The sequence below is a fragment of the Hordeum vulgare genome, chromosome 3H (genome assembly GCF_904849725.1).
Source record: "Hordeum vulgare subsp. vulgare chromosome 3H, MorexV3_pseudomolecules_assembly, whole genome shotgun sequence".
In the NCBI taxonomy this organism is placed as follows: Eukaryota; Viridiplantae; Streptophyta; class Magnoliopsida; order Poales; family Poaceae; genus Hordeum; species Hordeum vulgare.
In genome coordinates this window covers 615,826,630-615,845,362 of record NC_058520.1, presented here as the reverse complement: position 1 = coordinate 615,845,362, position 18,733 = coordinate 615,826,630, and the positions used below count along the sequence as shown (strand labels likewise).

The following is an 18,733-nucleotide window of genomic DNA, read 5'->3' as shown; positions in this document are numbered from 1 at the left end:
GTATTCCAATCGAAGCTTTGTGGAATTGATTATGACGAAATGTTGTAGGTGCTTGCACTTTTTTTGGCCAAACAACATTTTAGGACCTCATACAGACATACAAACTTGTGTGCACTGCTGAACAGAGCTTGTGTGCTTGTCTGATGTCATATGGGAACCAAATTATGCAAGCACATAAGACATTTGATCATAATAAATGGCATAAAATTTCAGAACTTTTTTATTTGTTTTACTAAATTTTTGTACTATTCATGGGGTTATGAGAGAGCTTGAGCTGGACTGCAACTTTCCAGGAAGTAAAGTGCGGAGGTTTTCGTATCTTTCTATACCTGGTAATTAGTTCAGTTTCCTAATATTTTTGTTTTGTGCCAAGATATTCCTGGGCTTTATCATGCTTACAAGATAACAGCTACTCCCTGACTCTTTTATCCATTTATATCTTTAAATTAGCACTCTGATGCCGGACTTGACAAGTGATCCCACTACTTTGTTTCTGGAAACTGCAAGTTCAGGAGTTCATTCTCAAGAAAACTGAACAAAACCGAAAACACAATAAACAGTGGTCAGAACTTTATCAAACATGACTGGTATAAATACACGCTGCAAACTCCCAATCCTTTTCACCAATGAGTTTCACATGGAGACATTCCAGAATGTCTTCATGAGTGATTGCTTTCCCATACGTTTAATACTCCTTAGCACCAAAAGGTATGTTTTTATGCATGCATGCAGTGGTAAACTAATCCAAAAGAAAATAGAAAATAGATCGTGCACGAACAGAGTCTTCACGTACAAGCCAAGCGAAAGATGACTAACGGATAAGGGAAAGATGCAAAGTCACTAACTCAAACATACACAACCAACACTTCATTGGTCTGCCATTTGTCGCAGACCGATTCAAAGATGAAACTTCAAAATTCATGCCACAAGGAAGTTCCTAACTAGATGGGCTAAAAACAGCAATGGTATATATCAAAAGAAATGCAACGTATTTCCGCTATTATTGATTACCTCGATAAAATCGCTGTAACTCGCACTTTGTGGCAACGTGAGATTGATATGAAAAATCAATCCAATGAGCATATTGCACGTCTTTTGCAATAAGAGAAACTGAAGTGGTACCAAAGATCTAGCACCCAATTTATTTTGATGGGAGACAACAATGCATGGTATTTTCAAATGGTATCCAGTGGGCGGCACATGAAGAATTGTATTTTTAGCATCCAATAATATCACGGACGGGTCGAGGGTTAGGCAGAGCTCACGTGTTATATTACCCCATACTAAAATTATTTGTTTGGCGCTCCATGTGAAAGGAATTTACTCTTGATGAGACCCGAAAAGATGATATTTCAGAAGTCACAACAGAAGAGAATGAAATCCTAACGACACCTTTCTTTGAAGAGGAGGTGCGAGTTGCGGTGTTTCAAATGAAACATAACAAAGCTCTAGGCCTTGATGGCTTCCAGTAGAGTTCTATCAGAACTTTTGGGATGTCATCAAGAATGACCAGATAGAATTGTTGGGGTCTCTTCAGGCCGGCCAACTTAACCTATCCGTGCTAGATATTAGTGAGATTGTTTTATTGCCAAAGACTAAGGAGACTAAAGTTCGGCTCGTATGCACTGGAACTGGAGCCTTCACTCCTTGAACTAGTCGATGCCCCGCGCGTTGCTGCAGAAATTTGTTGCAGATTATCGGAGTAACATGGAAATCTCAAAGAAGAAAATAATTTTAATTAATAAAATGATAGGTAGATTTCATACATAGGCAATGTCTGAAAATTTTATTGTCGGTACAAATATGTAACATGTGATAAAAATCTATATCCGTCAAAGCATGAATAGTAACAACTATAGTAGTTTGTAGCATGAACCATATTATTACAGGATCTGTTAGATATTGTTTGTAGGTTTGTCTTCTTCAGTTAGTGTGACATGGATATATGATATCCCATTCTTTTCATATTCAACAATGTATCCAACAGATGAGAATGGGTTTGTGTTGTGTTGAGGCTTGGACTCGCGTTTGCAAGTTATTAATATTGGGTCTTCTGTGCTCTTCATATTTACAATTGCACTCATGTATTTCTTCTGAGCTTCTCTTATTGAACCAACAGTAGAACATGGAAAATTATTGTTTGCAGAATTAGGTGGCATCCTGGAGAAGATATGTGTATGTTGTCAATAAGGGTAAGAATGATATGTGTATGTTGTCAATAAGGGAAAGAAATGAAATGAAAATATAGAGCGGACTAATTTCAGTAGGAGTACCTGTTGTCTCGGTTGTCCATTTGTACTGGTTGTCCACCCGTAGTTGAAAAGATAAGTAGTAAGCATAAAATGTGATAGGATGATGTTATATAGATGTGTGTTTTTTAGTGGTAAGTTAGATTGCTGCTTACCAACTGAGGCTAAATAAAATGCATTTTACTTGCTGCTTATGGAATGAGGCTAAATAAAATGCACACTTATTTTGCTGCAAGCTGAATTGGAATATCTGCTGAGTAGTCTCTTCAAGCCAAAATAAACTTTTATAATAAAACTGCCACGTATATTATATCAATCGGTGTTATCTATAGATTAACAATTGGAATATCTGTTGCGTAGTCTCTTCAAGCCAAAATAAACTTCTACAATAAAACTGCCACATATTATTATATCAAGCGGTGTTATCTATAGATTAACAATTGGAATATCTGTTGCGTAGTCTCTTCAAGCCAAAATAAACTTCTATAATAAAACTTCCACATATCATATATCAAGCGATGTTATATATAGATTAACAATTGGAATATCTGCTGAGTAGTGTCTTCAACAACATGCAAGGGGAAAAATATGTTTTTTACAGAGTATACTATCCAACAACATGCAAGGGGCAAAGTTAGTTTTCTAGGGAATAAGTGGTTTGCTAATCTAGGGTTCCACAACTTGAGGAAAGTACATGTCAAATTCCAAGATACTCTACAGCAGCATGCAAAAAAGAAATTAACCTCACCTTGGTCTCTTTCCCGTCAGTTCATCTAGTAGGCAGTGCTACTATTCTCTGTTCCCATTTTCAACAAACTATATATGTCAGATTTGAGATATTACGCCCTGGCTAGCTTCGTTAGATTATACTAAAAAATTGACCCAGAGAGAAAACTGAACAGAATAAGAAAAACAAACAACGCCTGAAAATAGGTGCACAGACCTACGAGAATTCAGGGATGGAGGTTGGATCAAAGAGTAGGAGGACGCGAGCAATCATGTGTGGTTGATGACGTCTTTCTAAAGACTAAGGCGGCTACTGCTTGCATTTCCAAGGTAATGGACGGTATGAATGCTGATGTTTAATGTGTATTAAGTCGCTGCCGTGCGAGCGTTTCAACTTTCATCGTGGAGGCAGAAGATACAGCGCCACGAATAAAAGCAGCAGCATGGAAGACAAATCAATAATCCCAAATGAAGTTAGTGCGTCCTGAAAGCCGAAGGTTAGTGGTAGCAAGTTAGTGCATATGGGCAAGCTCGGGTCAGGGAGGCAGTGAGAGTTCCATCGCGTAGCTCTGTTGCCAGCGGAGGATGATGACATTGAGTCACGAGGAGCCAGGAAAATTAGGTAGTGGGAGGCGTCTATTTAGATATATAAGATATGTCAACTACGAGAACGAGACGCCACTTGTCATTGCTGTTTCACTTGGACATGCCTCTTTAGCTTCTTCATTATTCCAGAAGTGTTGCGGAACACCACGATTGAGTCAAGCAATTTTGCAACAAGACATGTATGGATTTAATGCACTGCACCATGCCATTCGCAATGTCCACGAGCATCTGGCACTGGAATTGATAGCAAAAGAGCCTGCCCTGTCAAAAGTTGTGACCCAGTACAATGTGTCACCCATGTTCATCGCCGTGATGAGGAATTTTGTAGATGTTTCCGAAAAGCTACGATGTTGTTGATTCATCTCATGTGGGACAGCTTATGTCATATGGAGGGAGACTAGTACTAATAAACTCAGTGTTAGCAAGTCTGTCCATGTTCCTCTTGTCTTTCTTTGAAGTACCAGTAGGGGTACGAAAAAGACTAGATTTTTATAGATCGCGTTTCTTTTGACAAAGTGATGAGGCTAAGAAGAAATACAGGTTGACACATTGGGATATTATATGTAGACCAAAAGACCAGGGGGTTTGGGCATTGAAAATTTGAAAGTAAAGAACAGATGCCTGCTTAGCAAATGGCTTTACAGGTTATCCACAGAGACCGAGGGGATATGGATTCAATTGAAGAATAAATACTTGCATTCCAAGACTTTAGCACACGTTACATCTAGATCAAAGACTCACCTTTCTGGAAAGGGTTAATGAAGATAAAGGTGATTTTTTTAGAGGGTCAAATTTGTAGTTGGTGATGGTGCATCAACAAGATTTTGGGAAGATACTTGGCTTGGGGACACTCCTTTAACACTTCAATATCCTATGCTCTATAATATTCCACAACGTAAAGTGGACTATGTGTCTATGGTACTACAATTGGTACCTCTTAATATGCAGTTCAGGCGAGCTTTAGTGGAAGCACGCTGGAATGCATGGTTATATCTGGTCCGGATATGAAACATCTGACGAACTAAGTTCTGATGCTTGTTTCGCCCGAAACGAGACTGTAACAGTGAGCAAAATCCAGACCAGTTGACATGAGGGGAACGACGCTGAACAGATTCCAACCAACGTGTCGAGGTCCTTCAAATTGGGCAGATGCAAACGCGGTCCATTGTTGATGTGCTATGTTCCACGGTTTTAAATAATCCTCACAAAGCGACTGGCACACTTCGGGTTGGAACCATCAAAACAGGGTAACTCCATATGAGGCCCAAAATACAGCGATTCTGACATGAACAGCCGAAAATTTTCAGCGGCTGTCACCGTCTGACGGGATTGATTCATCTCAGGAAGCATACCTCTAGCTAGAGGAGGCACGTACTTGGAGCCAGTGTTCCGCTGCTCCAGATCTGGCCGGAATCCTTCAGACCCACTCACTCCGCCGTTGAGCGACGGTGGCTGAGAGCTCGGTGGTGGCTTCTTTGGAGACACTGGTGCGTATGACGATGCGACATGGGTGCTTTGGTCAGCACCGATTTTGCCACAGAGTTTGTCGAGGTCGACATCAATGGCGAGTTTGACGTCGATGCGCCCGGACTGCAAATCCATCTTACTGTCCAGCTTGGCGAGGGCAGTGACTGTCGCCTCACTGCGGTCCGTTGTGGTTTTGGCGAGGGCGGGGTCGAAGTCAACGCGCAAAAACTCATAGATGGCGCTGGTTTTCGGCAAAATTTTGTCCATGGCTTCGGCTCGCCGGCGGTTTGCTAAGCAGGTGTGGTGACGGTGGCTAGGGATCTCCAGAATTCGGAGGCTCTGATAGTAGATTGTGAGGGCTAGGGTTCGAATTCATCCATTAAGGCCACATCTCGAGTTACAAGAGGGGAAACGCGAGTTGGAGAGAGAGAGAGGAGAGGAGGAAGAACACGCTATCATGTTCAGGTGACACACGCCACTGCCTAGCCGTACTTCGCCCGCCGGTCTGCCCATCTTGTCATATAAGAGCACCCGATGCCTTAAGCCCATTTGGGCCCAGCGAGCCGAGCCGGTTTGCGAGGCTCCCTCTTGGGCCGGTCCCTTCCTGGTTCGGTGGCCTCTTCTACCAGTTGGTCGCCGACAGAAGCTCAATAGTTCCTTCCCAGCACGTGAAAAGAATCAGGCTTGAAAGAGTCAATTTGCTTAACACTGTTGAATTCAGACTCCCCTGCGCTTGAACGTGTGGAGCTGGAGTATTGCAATTTCTGGTTCCAGAATATGATCTCACTAAGGTTACTCAAGACTAGAGGCATATCCCGCTGCCAACTCCACGGATGCCTTGAGATTTGTGCTCTTAACCTCAACCATCTGTCTATCCTCGACCCATCATCTTGTAATTCTTGAGGGTTTGCAATAGTTACTAGGGATCTGCATTCTCTGGTTACAGCCACGATAAGTCTTAGATCTGGTGTCCTCCATGGCAGTCGAAACAAAATATGAAATCACATCATACTTGATGGCCTCTCACACGTCACAGCCTTGGAGTTGCATGCACCATTATCAGAGGAATGATGGGTGTTGATTTTTTGTTTCTCACGTTTTCGTGGCGTGCTAGTTTATCTGAACATTGTTGATTGCGTTTCTAAATTATGCAATACTAGATGATACCCCGCACGTTGCTGATGGAATTTGTAGCAGTTTATATGAGGAGGATTATGAAGTTAAAAATACTAAACAATGGAAAACATTTGCCGTTGATGGTATGATATGAAAAGTCAAAACAAAATACTATATTGTAGATATAGAGAATCTCGTATATGCACAATTATAATGTGACGTGTTTTTTAGGGATATTAAAATGAATTGTCAGCGTAAATTACCACTTGGAAAAGAAAAAAAAAACATGTCCAATGTTGCTCCGAAACTAATATTCCACGGAAAAGCCCAAGCTCGACCGAACACAAAAGCCCCGAATCCCAAGTTTATCTCTCTCTCTCTCTCTCTCTCTCTCTCTCTCTCTTTTAGGGGAATGCTGAAGTCTATCTAGGGGGCCAATTTGTCTCAGAAAAATATTCTAGAGGCACGATAAAAGAATTAACATGAATGTTTGTCGAGTTTTTTGACAGAACGCAAAGAGCAGCCCTTGAAAAGTGAAAGCACAAAAATATACACAAATTTAGCAGCACCACATCCATACATCTTAGAATTTGTACATGACCACGAGCCACAAAACAACTGCTAATCTTACATTCTTATTAAAAAGTCGGTCCCAATTCTCTTGACATGCAAGGTGTCCACCTCAATGCCCACTAAGCATGCCATGTCATCATATATCAACCAGTCACAAGTTAATAATTGTCTCTCCCGACCGCTCTTGGCAACAACTCAGCCACATGCATCAACAATTCTTTAGCATTGCGAATGTGTCACCAAAGGGGGGCCATCTTCACATTTTCTCCGGGTAAATGCCGGCACGTACCTATCTTCTCGATTTGGGTGTGATATCCTTTGCTCCACAAGGGCCATGTTGATCTCTCTCCATCATTCTAATTTTATCGGATGTCCCACAAGGGACACACATAACTTAATAAAGGTTTGCAATTTACCACCGGCATTCTACTCCTGACTGGTGTGCAGAGAGAGATCATGTTACTATCTGGATGAGAAGATTATACCATTCGGCGTTCTCCAAAAGAAAAAGCTACATGCTCGATAGATTGAGCTTGATTACACTTGGATAATTTATCCATGCGCCTTTTAGACATACTGTGTGTCCTTCTCTCGGGTAAGTTAAACTAGAACACCGCAATGCCGTACGTTACAAAACTAGACCACACCACAGAATCCATCAAAACGAAGAGCAGTTCTCATCGGCAACTTTAACCATGCATGCATGCATGGCAAACCATGCATCAAGATGATGCCCCCGCCTTGCCCTCCTGGCCTTTCCCGTGCTCACCAGTAGCGAGTGGCCCAGAAACGAGCAGCGTGTTATTAGCAACCACTTCCCCGGCATTGTCCTGGGGCGTAGCGAGCTATTCTTCCACAACACACACACACCCACGCACGCACGCCCCCCCAATCATGGCCCAGCCTAGCCTCCTCCTCCTCCCCCTCGCCGCAGCGGTGCTCCTCCTCTCGCTGTCACTCTGCGACGCACACAACAAGCTCGCCAAGAAGAGCAACGATGCCGTCAACGGGCCCCTCCTCACCTCTAAGATCAACGCCAAGCGCACCCTCATCGTCGGCCCCAACGACGAGTTCAAGACCATCCAGTCCGCCATCGACGCCGTGCCCGCCGGCAACTCCGAGTGGGTCATCGTCCACCTCCGATCCGGCGTCTACGCGTACGATACATATGCATGCTCAATTGTTTGTTCATCCTCCACCTCCGAGAGTGGGTTTTCACAAATAATGCGGATGTGCATATCATATGGATGCAGGGAGAAAGTCGTGATTCCGGAGACGAAGCCGTTCATCTTCGTGAGGGGAAACGGCAAGGGCCGCACGTCCATCTCCTACGAGTCCGCCTCCCCACACAACACCGAGTCGGCCACCTTCGCCGTGCACGCAGACAATGTCATCGTCTTCGGCCTTAGCTTCAGGGTGCGCTAGCTCCTAGTTGCTTTCCTCTTCATTTCCTTCCTGTTGTCGAATTGCCGCCAACCTGTGTACAACTCCATCGGAAGAACTTAATTTTGATATACGTGCGCACAGAACGCGGCGCGCGCGGGGCTGCCGAACAACCCAGAGATCCGCACGGTGGCCGCCATGGTCAGCGGCGACAAGGTGGCCTTCTACCATTGCGCCTTCTACAGCCCCCACCACACCCTCTTCGACAGTGCCGGCCGCCACTACTACGAGAGCTGCTACATCCAGGGCAACATCGACTTCATCTTCGGCGGCGGCCAGTCGATATTCCAGTGCCCGGAGATCTTCGTGAAGCCCGACCGGCGGACGCCGATCCTGGGGTCCATCGCCGCGCAAGACCGCAAGGAGGAGAGCGGCAATGGCGGCTTCGTCTTCCTCAAGGGGAAGGTGTACGGTGTAGGGGAGGTGTACCTAGGCCGCGCCAACGAGGCCTACTCACGCGTCGTCTTCGCCGACACCTACCTCTCCAAGTCCGTCAACCCTGCCGGCTGGACCAACTACGACTTCTCTGGCAGCACCGAGTACGTTAATTACCAACGCACAAACAGATTCGCACAACGATCAAGGATCCATCCGACCGATGAGAATTCATTGCAAATCTTGAAATGATGATGATCAGTAATATATATGTCTGCTGTTGCTTTGATTTTCGCAGACATGTGATGCTCGCGGAGTTCAACTGCACGGGGCCAGGGGCCGACACGTCGCAGCGTGTGCCATGGTCGCGGCGGTTAGACCAGGCGGAGGCGGCCAAGTTCCTCACCGTCGACTTCATCAACGGCAAGGAGTGGCTCCCAGCGTTCTACTACTGATCATCGGACTCGAACAACATTAAGTGCTTACTTGTTGCTTGCTTGCTAGTTGCTACTCCCTCTTGTAATTCACCCTGACTTGTAATGTTCATCTGTTATCAATGTCCAAAATCTGACTGAGGCTATACAATCCATCTCCGTAGATATAATTTTCTGATTCGTAACACGTAGGTGTGCATGTTAACCTACTCCATCTTAGTTAGTGAAGTAAGTGTAATGCGGCACCTTATCGAGAGTGTGCGTGATACTGTCACCTGCAGCATCTCCTTGCTAGTTGGAAATTTGTAATATTATTAATCCGTTGAATTTCATGGAGCCACGCCCACGCATGCATACTCAGACGGTCCAAGGACGACTGCCAACATGAAATATTAGGTGCGATCATGCTAATTTAGTACGTCGGTGTCCATACCCTAGCTTTGTTTGTGTAAACTCTCATTCTTATAACTAATTAGCTAATGAGATGACACCAAAAAAAAAATCTCCATTGCAAAATGAATTATCCGGTCCATCATAGTTTTTTTTTTGGAACAGAGTACAATCGAAGTAGTTCATATATACGAGCGTACACTCACCTCTATTAGCGCACGCACGCACACCCTACTCTTATGAGCATCTTCAAGAGACTAAGCTGGCATATCATCTTGAGATTGACGAAGTCGCCGCTCATGCCTTCATTGTCGACCTGGAATAAATCCAGGAAAATGCAAGTACCAACGTCAAGTGTGGGACTTTGAACTATGATAGACAGGGGATACCACAGTCCTGCTATATAACCATCCAACCACATGTTGGTTAGCGTCCATCATAGTTTATTGACATAAGGTTTTGCTAATAGACTTTTGTGAGTTGGTTTTTGTTGTCTGGCAGAGTCCTCCACATGCCCACCAAAAACTTGACTAGTACTATGTGTACAGAAGCATCACCAACTTGGTATATGATTTCACTAAGCTAAGGTTCTCGCACTTGAAATCCATGAGGTTTTGAGAAGATGTGTGAATGTGTTTCCCCATCTAAAATCTAAAATCTAAAATCTGAGACCTATGGAACAACATATAAGAATTAATATTATGGACTAAATTTTGCTACGGTTATAGTTGGTAGAAGAAGCAGCATGCAGTAGCACCTTGCAGCGGTGGGAAGTGAGCTTCTCCATGAAGTCATCAATAATATACACTATTAGGGACAGGGCCTATAGCCCCGGCCCGTAAGGGGCTTTAGTCCCGGTTCACCAATCGGGACTAAAGGGGCGGGACTAAAGGCCTAACCTTTAGTCCCGGCCCTGTTCCAAGCTGGGACCAAACGTGCTCCACGTGGGCGCCTCGGAGCGCCCTCAGGGGCAGGCCCTTTAGTCCCGTGTCTTTACACGGACCGGGACTAAAGAGTTTCAGATTTTGTTTATTTTTGGGTTTTAGGGTTTTAGGGTTTAGGTGTTCGGGAGATTAACGTGATGCCTCGTTTGGTGTTCGGAAATTAGTTTTCATATAATTCTAAATAGAAATAATTATGCATATACATATATAAGATTAACTTATCTTATAAGCGAGCATATATATACAATTATATGGAGATCTGAATTATCGGGACTAGAGCCCGTCTATTCGATTACATGGACCAACATCAGTAATGGCCCCTAGCTACACTAAATCGTCCTTTGTCATCTATAGCTTCCGTCCTGGTAGGGACTTCTCCCTCATGGCCGTGTACTATATAAGAAGAGGAGATGAATATGAATATCAATCATGATAACAAAGAATGACGGGTAAAAATAAAGGTGTGAATGTTCATTGCTTACGTCATATCTGTGATCCTTGTGCTCAGAGGTAAACATGCGAATGGTCTCGCAAACATAGTATCCGCATAGATGCGTCCCCCGTGGCTGCTGGTCGCACTTTACGAGAATAGAATATATATAATCAAAATAATAATCTAGCATCATAAATGTATTGAAAATAGAAGTATATCATACTACTACTTACCTGAGCCGCTCTAAAGGTCAGCTTCTCACGCTCGATACCGGGAGTCACGCATTTGAACCGCTTCCAAACCCTGCCTGACAAGGATAATGATTTGCTAAGTTTTTCATTAATTGATATATCAGAAAATCATCGAAAGAGACCAATGGAGCGCAAAAATGATTGAAATTACCCTTGGAGCATGTCCTGTAGGCTTTGGAACTGTTCCAAGGGTCTCGATAATGGGTCGAAGGCATCAACTCTTCCCTTATCAATTTGAATGTCCAACAGAATCCAATGAAAGCTTCACATGTGTGTGTGTGTCTATATATATATATATATATATATATATATATATATATATATATATATATATATCTGTGTGTGTGTGTGTGTATGTGTGTCAGTAACTTATCAATTACACTTATAAGTGAATGGACACAACAGAGTAAAGACCCTCACCTGAAGTTGTATGGAAACAGTATGTGGTCACATAAATTTTGATCTGTTAGAAACCTTAGAAGGTTTTCCTCCGTCTCCTTGGGTTTATCAGTTAGCGTCGCTATATGTATTTTATCTGGGTCAATAAACCCAATATTTAGGATGTTCCTATTTTTACAATCCAGAATCTTCATTCTGCATAATAGAGTACAAGTTATATATAGAAAATGAATTGAAATAACTAAACAAGTTATATGTAGACAACAAATTGAAAAACTTGAGACAATAGCAACTCATAAGCGATTTGTCGAGGGCGTCGGCATTGTACATCTGGAAGAGCTCATCAAAGTCGATATGGATTTCTTCGGGGCGGCCTTAGTACTCCCGTAGGACACTCGCCACGATCATCGTTCTCCCATTCTTTGATTCACTTAAGTACCATGTATGCAAGTAACGCATATTTGTTGGGAGATCATCTTTGCTGACCAAAGGCGCTCCCATGACAAACTGTGGCTTAGGGGCTACCACAGCCTTGGGTAACCTGTCGTCTTGGGAAGCCAGAATGTCTTCAACCGGGATACCCCATTCATTCGCCCACTTCTTTGCTAATTCTAAATCTTGCCCCTGCACCAGAGGGGGGACATTCTCGGGTAACACCCTGAGGGGTGGGATCGACTGTTTGGCCTGTTGTCCAAGCTGAGGAACGTCTGATCTTTTTTTGCTTGTAGTTGAACTTGATTTCCTCCCGCTTGCACTTGCACGTGATCTGCTCTTTTTCACTTCATTCTGCAATGTGCGTGTATAGTCATCAGGCTTATGGTGTAAGTCATATTGTGATGGAAGGTTCGTGAAGTATTTTGCAAATGCTATTTGCTTCTTGGTGTATTCCGGGCGGGGCTCGGGTTCCTTCTTTTTCATCTGCGCATCGTGGTGTTCCTTTGCTATCCTGGCGTTTTCCTCGGGGGTACGATCATAAGGTCTGATAGGAAGATTAGGATGAGGTACCTTTGGGAGGGGCGACAGTTTGCGCTTTGGGGGGCTCCGTCGCTTAGAAATCATCGGCGGAGCGTTCTTGCTGGCACGCTTCCGCTTAGTATCCGGAGCGGGCGGCGGCGGAGACGGACGACCCAAGTCCGGCGGCGGTGATCGACATGGACTCCTGTTGTGTTGTTCGACGTCATGTGGAGGGCTTGGAGGTGATGGAGGTGTAGGTGACCTGCGATGACTCGGAGGTGGTGTTGTCCTTGGGGCCGAGCCTGGAAGCTTGATGTAGTTCTTGTCCCATAGGATGACTCCACCCAGTACTTCTCCGAGTGTCCTCTCATCTTCGGGTCCAGCTATGTCGAGCTCCATATCATGACACCCCGTCATGATTTCATCCACCCCGACTTTAGCAAAGCCAGCTGGAATCTCACGGCCATGCCAGCGTGCATCAGGGCCAGAAGGTAAAGCTTGTCCGACGGCCACCTTCATGGAAATGTTCTTGAATTTCTGATGGAGTTCACATGATGTTGACTCCTTGATTCCATCCACGGGGTAGCCGGGACCGCCCTCTATCATTCTTCGTGCATCGTCGGGCGGGGCCTCAGATTCAGCCACGCTGCTTTTCCGCTTAGATGGGGCGCCGGTAATATCGAGTGCAGGATCTTCCTGGCGCGCTACTCCTCTAAGCTCATCAATCTGCTTCTGTTGCTCGTTAATCCTGGCAAGCAACTGGTTGAACTTGTCATTCTCCTCATCCTGCTGCCGCTTCTTTGCTCTCGCTCGGCTTCTGTAAGTGTCTTGGTCTCTGGCAAACCCAAGCCACCACGGGTAAGAAGGACCGAAGCCTCGCGTTCGTCCTCCATGTTCGTCATTGCGGAGGACCAGTGTGAGCAAATCTTTCTCTCTATCTGCAGTGAACTGTCTTTTTCCCTCCTTGATTTCTTTCACTATCTTTTTCCAATTCTCCCTGGTTATCCTAAGACCGTCACTGCAGATGAGGTCCCCTGTTTCTTCGTCGTACGAACCACCATGCGCAAGAAACCAATTTCTTGCTCTAAATTCCCACTCATCACGGAGTGGTTCAGGTATGATGCCTTTAGCTAGCAGATCTTGCTCTTTCTTACCCCACTTTGGGATGGCAGTCTCATAGCCCCCTGGCCCCAGCTTGTGGTGATATTTCTTCTTGTCGGCATTTTTCTTGTTCTTTTCTCATAATGCATGGGCATCTTCTGACTCCTTGTACTCTTGAAATGCCTTCCAGTGATTCGCCTTCTTGGCTAGATACCCCTCGAATACTGGCACTTTCTTTGTCTTCAGATAGTTTTTCCATAGCTTCTTCTTCCAGCTACGGAACAGTTCGGCCATCTTCTTTAGAGTCCACTGCTTGACTTTGGCCCTCAGTTTTTTTGCGGCGTCTTCATTCTCACATTCTGGCAGGTTGAAATGTGACATGAGATCATTCCAAAGATTATCTTTGTACCTTTCGGCGACATAGTCACTATCGGCTGCCCCTTTGCGCTTGTTCCACTCCCGAACGCTGATCGGGACGTGATCCCTAACGAGAACTCCGCATTGCTTCTTGAATGTGTCAGCAACATTCTTAGGAAGCTTGGGTTCACCCGTAGGCAATATCACCTCAAAGGTGTAATGCGTCCGTGCATCCAACTTTCTAGTCGGGCCTCGTTTCGTAGCTTTGCTCGGTGTGGAGGCCTAAGAGGGAGAAACATTCGTCAAATGAATGTATATGTATACAATATAGATCTATCTCCAATATTTTTCACATATTACAAGTGATTGTCGAACTTCATATGTATACCTCGCCGGACTTTATTATTTCTCCACCGGCTTCTCCATCAATGGAGCTATCACCTTCTCCGTCATTGGACCTATCTCCTGCCCCATCGGCTTCATCTTCGTGTCGGTCGACCTCCATTCCATATCCAGAGGGGTTTAGATATGACGACGGAGATTCAGCTGGTTCAACGTCGGGGCCGTCTTTGATTATATCTTCGAGAAGTTCTTCCTATTCGAGGTTCCTGATATGTGGATCCATAGTTCTGCAAAAAACGGACATTTGATTAACGAATAAACTAAAAACTATATAAGAGGGGTTGGAAACTTCGAAGTGTCGTTTTATATAGGAGGACCTTTAGTCCCGGGTCTTGGCTAGAACCTAAACTCTAAAATATATCTAACGGATTCTCTTAACCTTTAAGGATTTAACAAAATGGCGACATTCTAGATGTGTAGAAAATGATCCTATTTTTCCTGATCTCATCTATCCTTCTATATGTCACATTGTCTAGTGTCAAAGGACTTTGTTGAACTTTGTACCAAAAAACATTTATTCTATCAGGAACTCCGTTCCAAAACAACTTTAGTCCCGGGTCGTGGCTCCACCCGGGACTCCTAGATTTTTGCATAGTATTCAAAGTACGATCACTTTTCCAATTTGAGCATTCAATAAGCAAAACCAAATCGTGAAATAAAGTAGTATTCAAATTAGCATGCATTCAATTATAAGCAAAACTACATCATCTCTTTTGTCCGTACATCGTCGAATATTATCACTAATACTCCTCGAATACTATCATACATATAGCATCACTGATACAGCTAGAACCGTAGCGCCCGACGGGTATCGTCGCGGGCGGTGGACACCCAAAGAGAAGGAACCATCACAGGACCATAGCTCTAGTGAGATCCGTGAAGAACCTGCCAGGTATGCTCAAACCTGCCCTCCAACGCAACCATGTAGCGACGAACGTGCTCATCCTCCTCGCTGACACGGTGATGTACCACCTCCGCGGTGTCCGGAAGCCTCGGCACCGTCACTGGCCCATGCGACCGCCACCAAACAAGGATCGGGTCAACAACGGGCTGGCTCCTCACCAACCTACGCCCCCCGGAAGGTAGCACCTCCCAATACCAGCCGGGCAGAGCCCAATCCCAGACATGGCCCCTCTGATCAAGCAGGTGTCCTCCGCCGAGTCGACGACGAGGATGCGGGATAGGCATCGTAAAATGAACTAAAAAAATAAACTAGTTCTATTAATTTTCTTGCTAAAAATAAACTAATTGTATATATAGTAAAATAAACTATTAACACTTAAGCATATACAATAGCAAAATTAAGCAATAATCTAAGAAACACTAATTAAGCATCTATATACGTAGAAATGTCTTCTTCTTCTTCTTCTTCTTCTTCTTCTTTCTTATTTTCTTCTCCGCTTCTTCTTCAACTTCTCTTCTTCTACTTCTCTTCTTCTACTTCTCCTATTCTTCTATTTTTCCTCTTCTTCTCCTCTCCTCCTCTTCTTATTCTCCTTTTTCTTCTTTTCTTCTCCTCCTCTTCTTATTTTCCTTTTTCCTAATCTTATTTTCTTATTTTTGTTCATCTTTCTTCTTCTTGTAACCCTAACCTAATTCTAAATATTACTAACCCTAATAATCTAGCACAAACCTAATAACAATAGGAATTAAATGACAAAAAAAAAATTCTTCTCCTTTTTCTTCTTTTCTTCTCCTTTTTCTTCTTTTCTTCTCCTTTTTCTTCTTTTCTTCCCTTTTAATTCTTTTCTTCTCCTTTTTCTTCTTTTCTTCTCCCTTTTCTTCTTTTCTTCTCCTTTTTCTTCTTTTCTTCTACCGGCCGGAGTGTTGGGGAGGAGGGGGCGGGGGCTTACTGGCCGGAGGCGTCGACTACGGCGAGGAGGACGGCGGCGCGCGGCGAGGAGGACGACGGCGACGGCGAGGAGGATGGCAGGCGGTGGCGAGGAGGACGGCGGGCAGCCTGACGGCGTCGTCGAGTTCGTCGGTGCCGCGCCGAGCAGGAGGAAGAAGAGAGAACGAAATGCGATTTGGGTTGGAAATTTTCTAACTCCCGCTTATATAGGTGGATCTTTAGTCCCGGTTCGGGGCTCGAACCGGGACTAAAGACACCCTTTAGTCCCGGGTGAAGCGACGACCCGGTACTAAAGGCCCTTTTTCGGCATACCAAAAGGCGGGAAGCACGGGCCTTTAGTCCCAGGTCGGGGCTCGAGCCGGGACTAAAGACACCCTTTAGTCCCGGGTGGAGCCACGACCCGGGACTAAAGGCCCGTGCTTGGCAGGCGGCACGTGAGGGGCTTTAGTCCCGGGTCGTGGCTCCACCCGGGACTAAAGCCCCTCCGCTGGCTGCACGATAAGTTTAGTCCCACCTCGCCCAGCGAGGGGGACTAACACTTGTTTATAAGCCCCGTCGCACCATCTCCATCGAGCTCCTCTCTAAAGCAGGCTTACGGGCCTAAATTGACTGTAAATTTAAAAATTGAAACTATATTTAAAATTATGGAGAAAATTAAACCTGAATTCAAAGTGAGGTCACTTTGAATTTAGGTTTAAGTTTCTCTATAAATTCTCATATAGTTCCAATTTTTCTATTTTCAAAATTAACTATTTTGTTATTTTCAATTAAAAACTATGTTTATTAAAATTCTTTTTGCATATTTGAGAATTTGACAAAACTATGATAATGAAAAGTGTTTGAAATTGAATAAATAATTCAAAACTATTTTCTATTTTCAAAATTAATTATTTTGACTATCTAAACTATTAACTATTTTGTTATTTTCAATTAAAAACCATGTTCATTAAAATTCTTTTTGCATATTTGAGAATTTGACAAAACTATGATAATGAAAAGTGTTTGAAATTGAATAAATAATTCAAAAGTATTTTCTATTTTCAAAATTAATTATTTTGACTATCCAAACTATTAACTATTTTGATATTTTCAAATAAAAACTATGTTTATTAAAATTCTTTTTGCATATTTGAGAATTTGACAAAACTATGATAATGAAAAGTGTTTAAAATTGAATAAATAATTCAAAAACTATTTTATATTTTCAAAATTAATTATTTTGACTATCCAAACTATTCACTATTTTGTTATTTTCAATTAAAAACTATGTTTATTAAAATTCGTTTTGCATATTTGAGAATTTGACAAAACTATGATAATGAAAAATGTTTGAAATTGAATAAATAATTCAAAACTATTTTCTATTTTCAAAAGTAATTATTTTGACTATCCAAACTATTAACTATTTTGTTATTTTCAATTAAAAACTATGTTTATTAAAATTCTTTTTACATATTTGAGAATTTGACAAAACTATGATAATGAAAAGTGTTTAAAAATGAATAAATAATTCAAAACTATTTTCTATTTTAAAAATTAATTATTTTGACTATCCAAACTATTAACTATTTTTTTATTTTCAATTAAAAACTATGTTTATTAAAATTCTTTTTGCATATTTGAGAATTTGACAAAACTATGATAATGAAAAGTGTTTGAAATTGAATAAATAATTCAAAACTATTTTCTATTTTCAAAAGTAATTATTTTGTCTATCCAAACTATTAACTATTTTGTTATTTTCAATTAAAAACTATGTTTATTAAAATTCTATTTGCATATTTGAGAATTTGACAAAACTATGATAATAAAAAGTGTTTCAAATTGAATAAATAATTCAAAACTATTTTATATTTTCAAAAGTAATTATTTTGACTATCCAAACTATTAACTATTTTGTTATTTTCAATTAAAAACTATGTTTATTAAAATTCTTTTTGCATATTTGAGAATTTGACAAAACTATGATAATGAAAAGTGTTTGAAATTGAATAAATAATTCAAAACTATATTCTATTTTCAAAGTTAATTATTTTGACTATCCAAACTATTAACTATTTGGTTATTTTCAATTAAAAACTATGTTTATGAAAAATATTTTTGCATATTTGAGAATTTGACAAAATATCATAATGAACTCCATACTTTTTGTGTGTTCAAAATGCACCATTCAAAGGCACATCACAAAATTTCAACAATTTCTAACTTCATTTGGTATTCTTCGTGCATTTACTTATTTTTTTTGAGCTAGTTGACCCTGAAATTGAAAAGCACTACAAATGAACTCTGAAAATGTTGAAAGTTGGCATGCTATCATCATTTCACCCACATAGCATGTGTTAAAAAGTTGAGAGGGCTACGACAAAAACTGGATGCACTTCGTGTACAAAACGGACAATCTCTCTCGAAGTATCAGGGTTTCGGACGAGAAGTCATCTCTTACAAAGGGATTTCATTTTTTGAACTTATTTGAACTCCATACATTTTGTGTGTTCAAAATGCACCATTCAAAGGCACATCACAAAATTTCAACAATTTCTGACTTCATTGGGTATATTTCGTGCATTCACTTATTTATTTTTGAGCTAGTTGACCCTGAAATTGAAAAGCACTACAAATGAACTCTGAAAATGTTGAAAGTTGGCATGCTATCATAATTTC

The 18,733-nt window shown here is 42.2% G+C and overlaps 1 protein-coding gene across 1 annotated transcript; it reads left to right on the top strand.

Moving 5' to 3' along the window:
- Positions 1-7,575: 7,575 nt before the first annotated feature.
- On the top strand, positions 7,576-9,144 carry LOC123441175 (probable pectinesterase 67). Its single transcript, XM_045117679.1, has 4 exons — positions 7,576-7,894; positions 7,991-8,153; positions 8,265-8,719; positions 8,854-9,144. The coding sequence occupies exons 1-4, from the start codon at positions 7,632-7,634 to the stop codon at positions 9,008-9,010; spliced, it is 1,038 nt and encodes a 345-aa protein (XP_044973614.1). The 5' UTR covers positions 7,576-7,631; the 3' UTR covers positions 9,011-9,144.
- Positions 9,145-18,733: the final 9,589 nt, after the last annotated feature.

What these genes read in the sequence shown, in the direction of transcription:
- LOC123441175 (XM_045117679.1), top strand. Translation starts at nt 7,632, where the DNA reads ATGGCCCAGCCTAGCCTCCTCCTCCTCCCCCTCGCCGCAGCGGTGCTC. An exon ending in TCTTCGGCCTTAGCTTCAGG is followed by an intron (nt 8,154 to 8,264) that starts GTGCGCTAGCTC and finishes ACGTGCGCACAG; the next exon opens with AACGCGGCGCGCGCGGGGCT. An exon ending in GACTTCTCTGGCAGCACCGA is followed by an intron (nt 8,720 to 8,853) that starts GTACGTTAATTA and finishes TGATTTTCGCAG; the next exon opens with ACATGTGATGCTCGCGGAGT.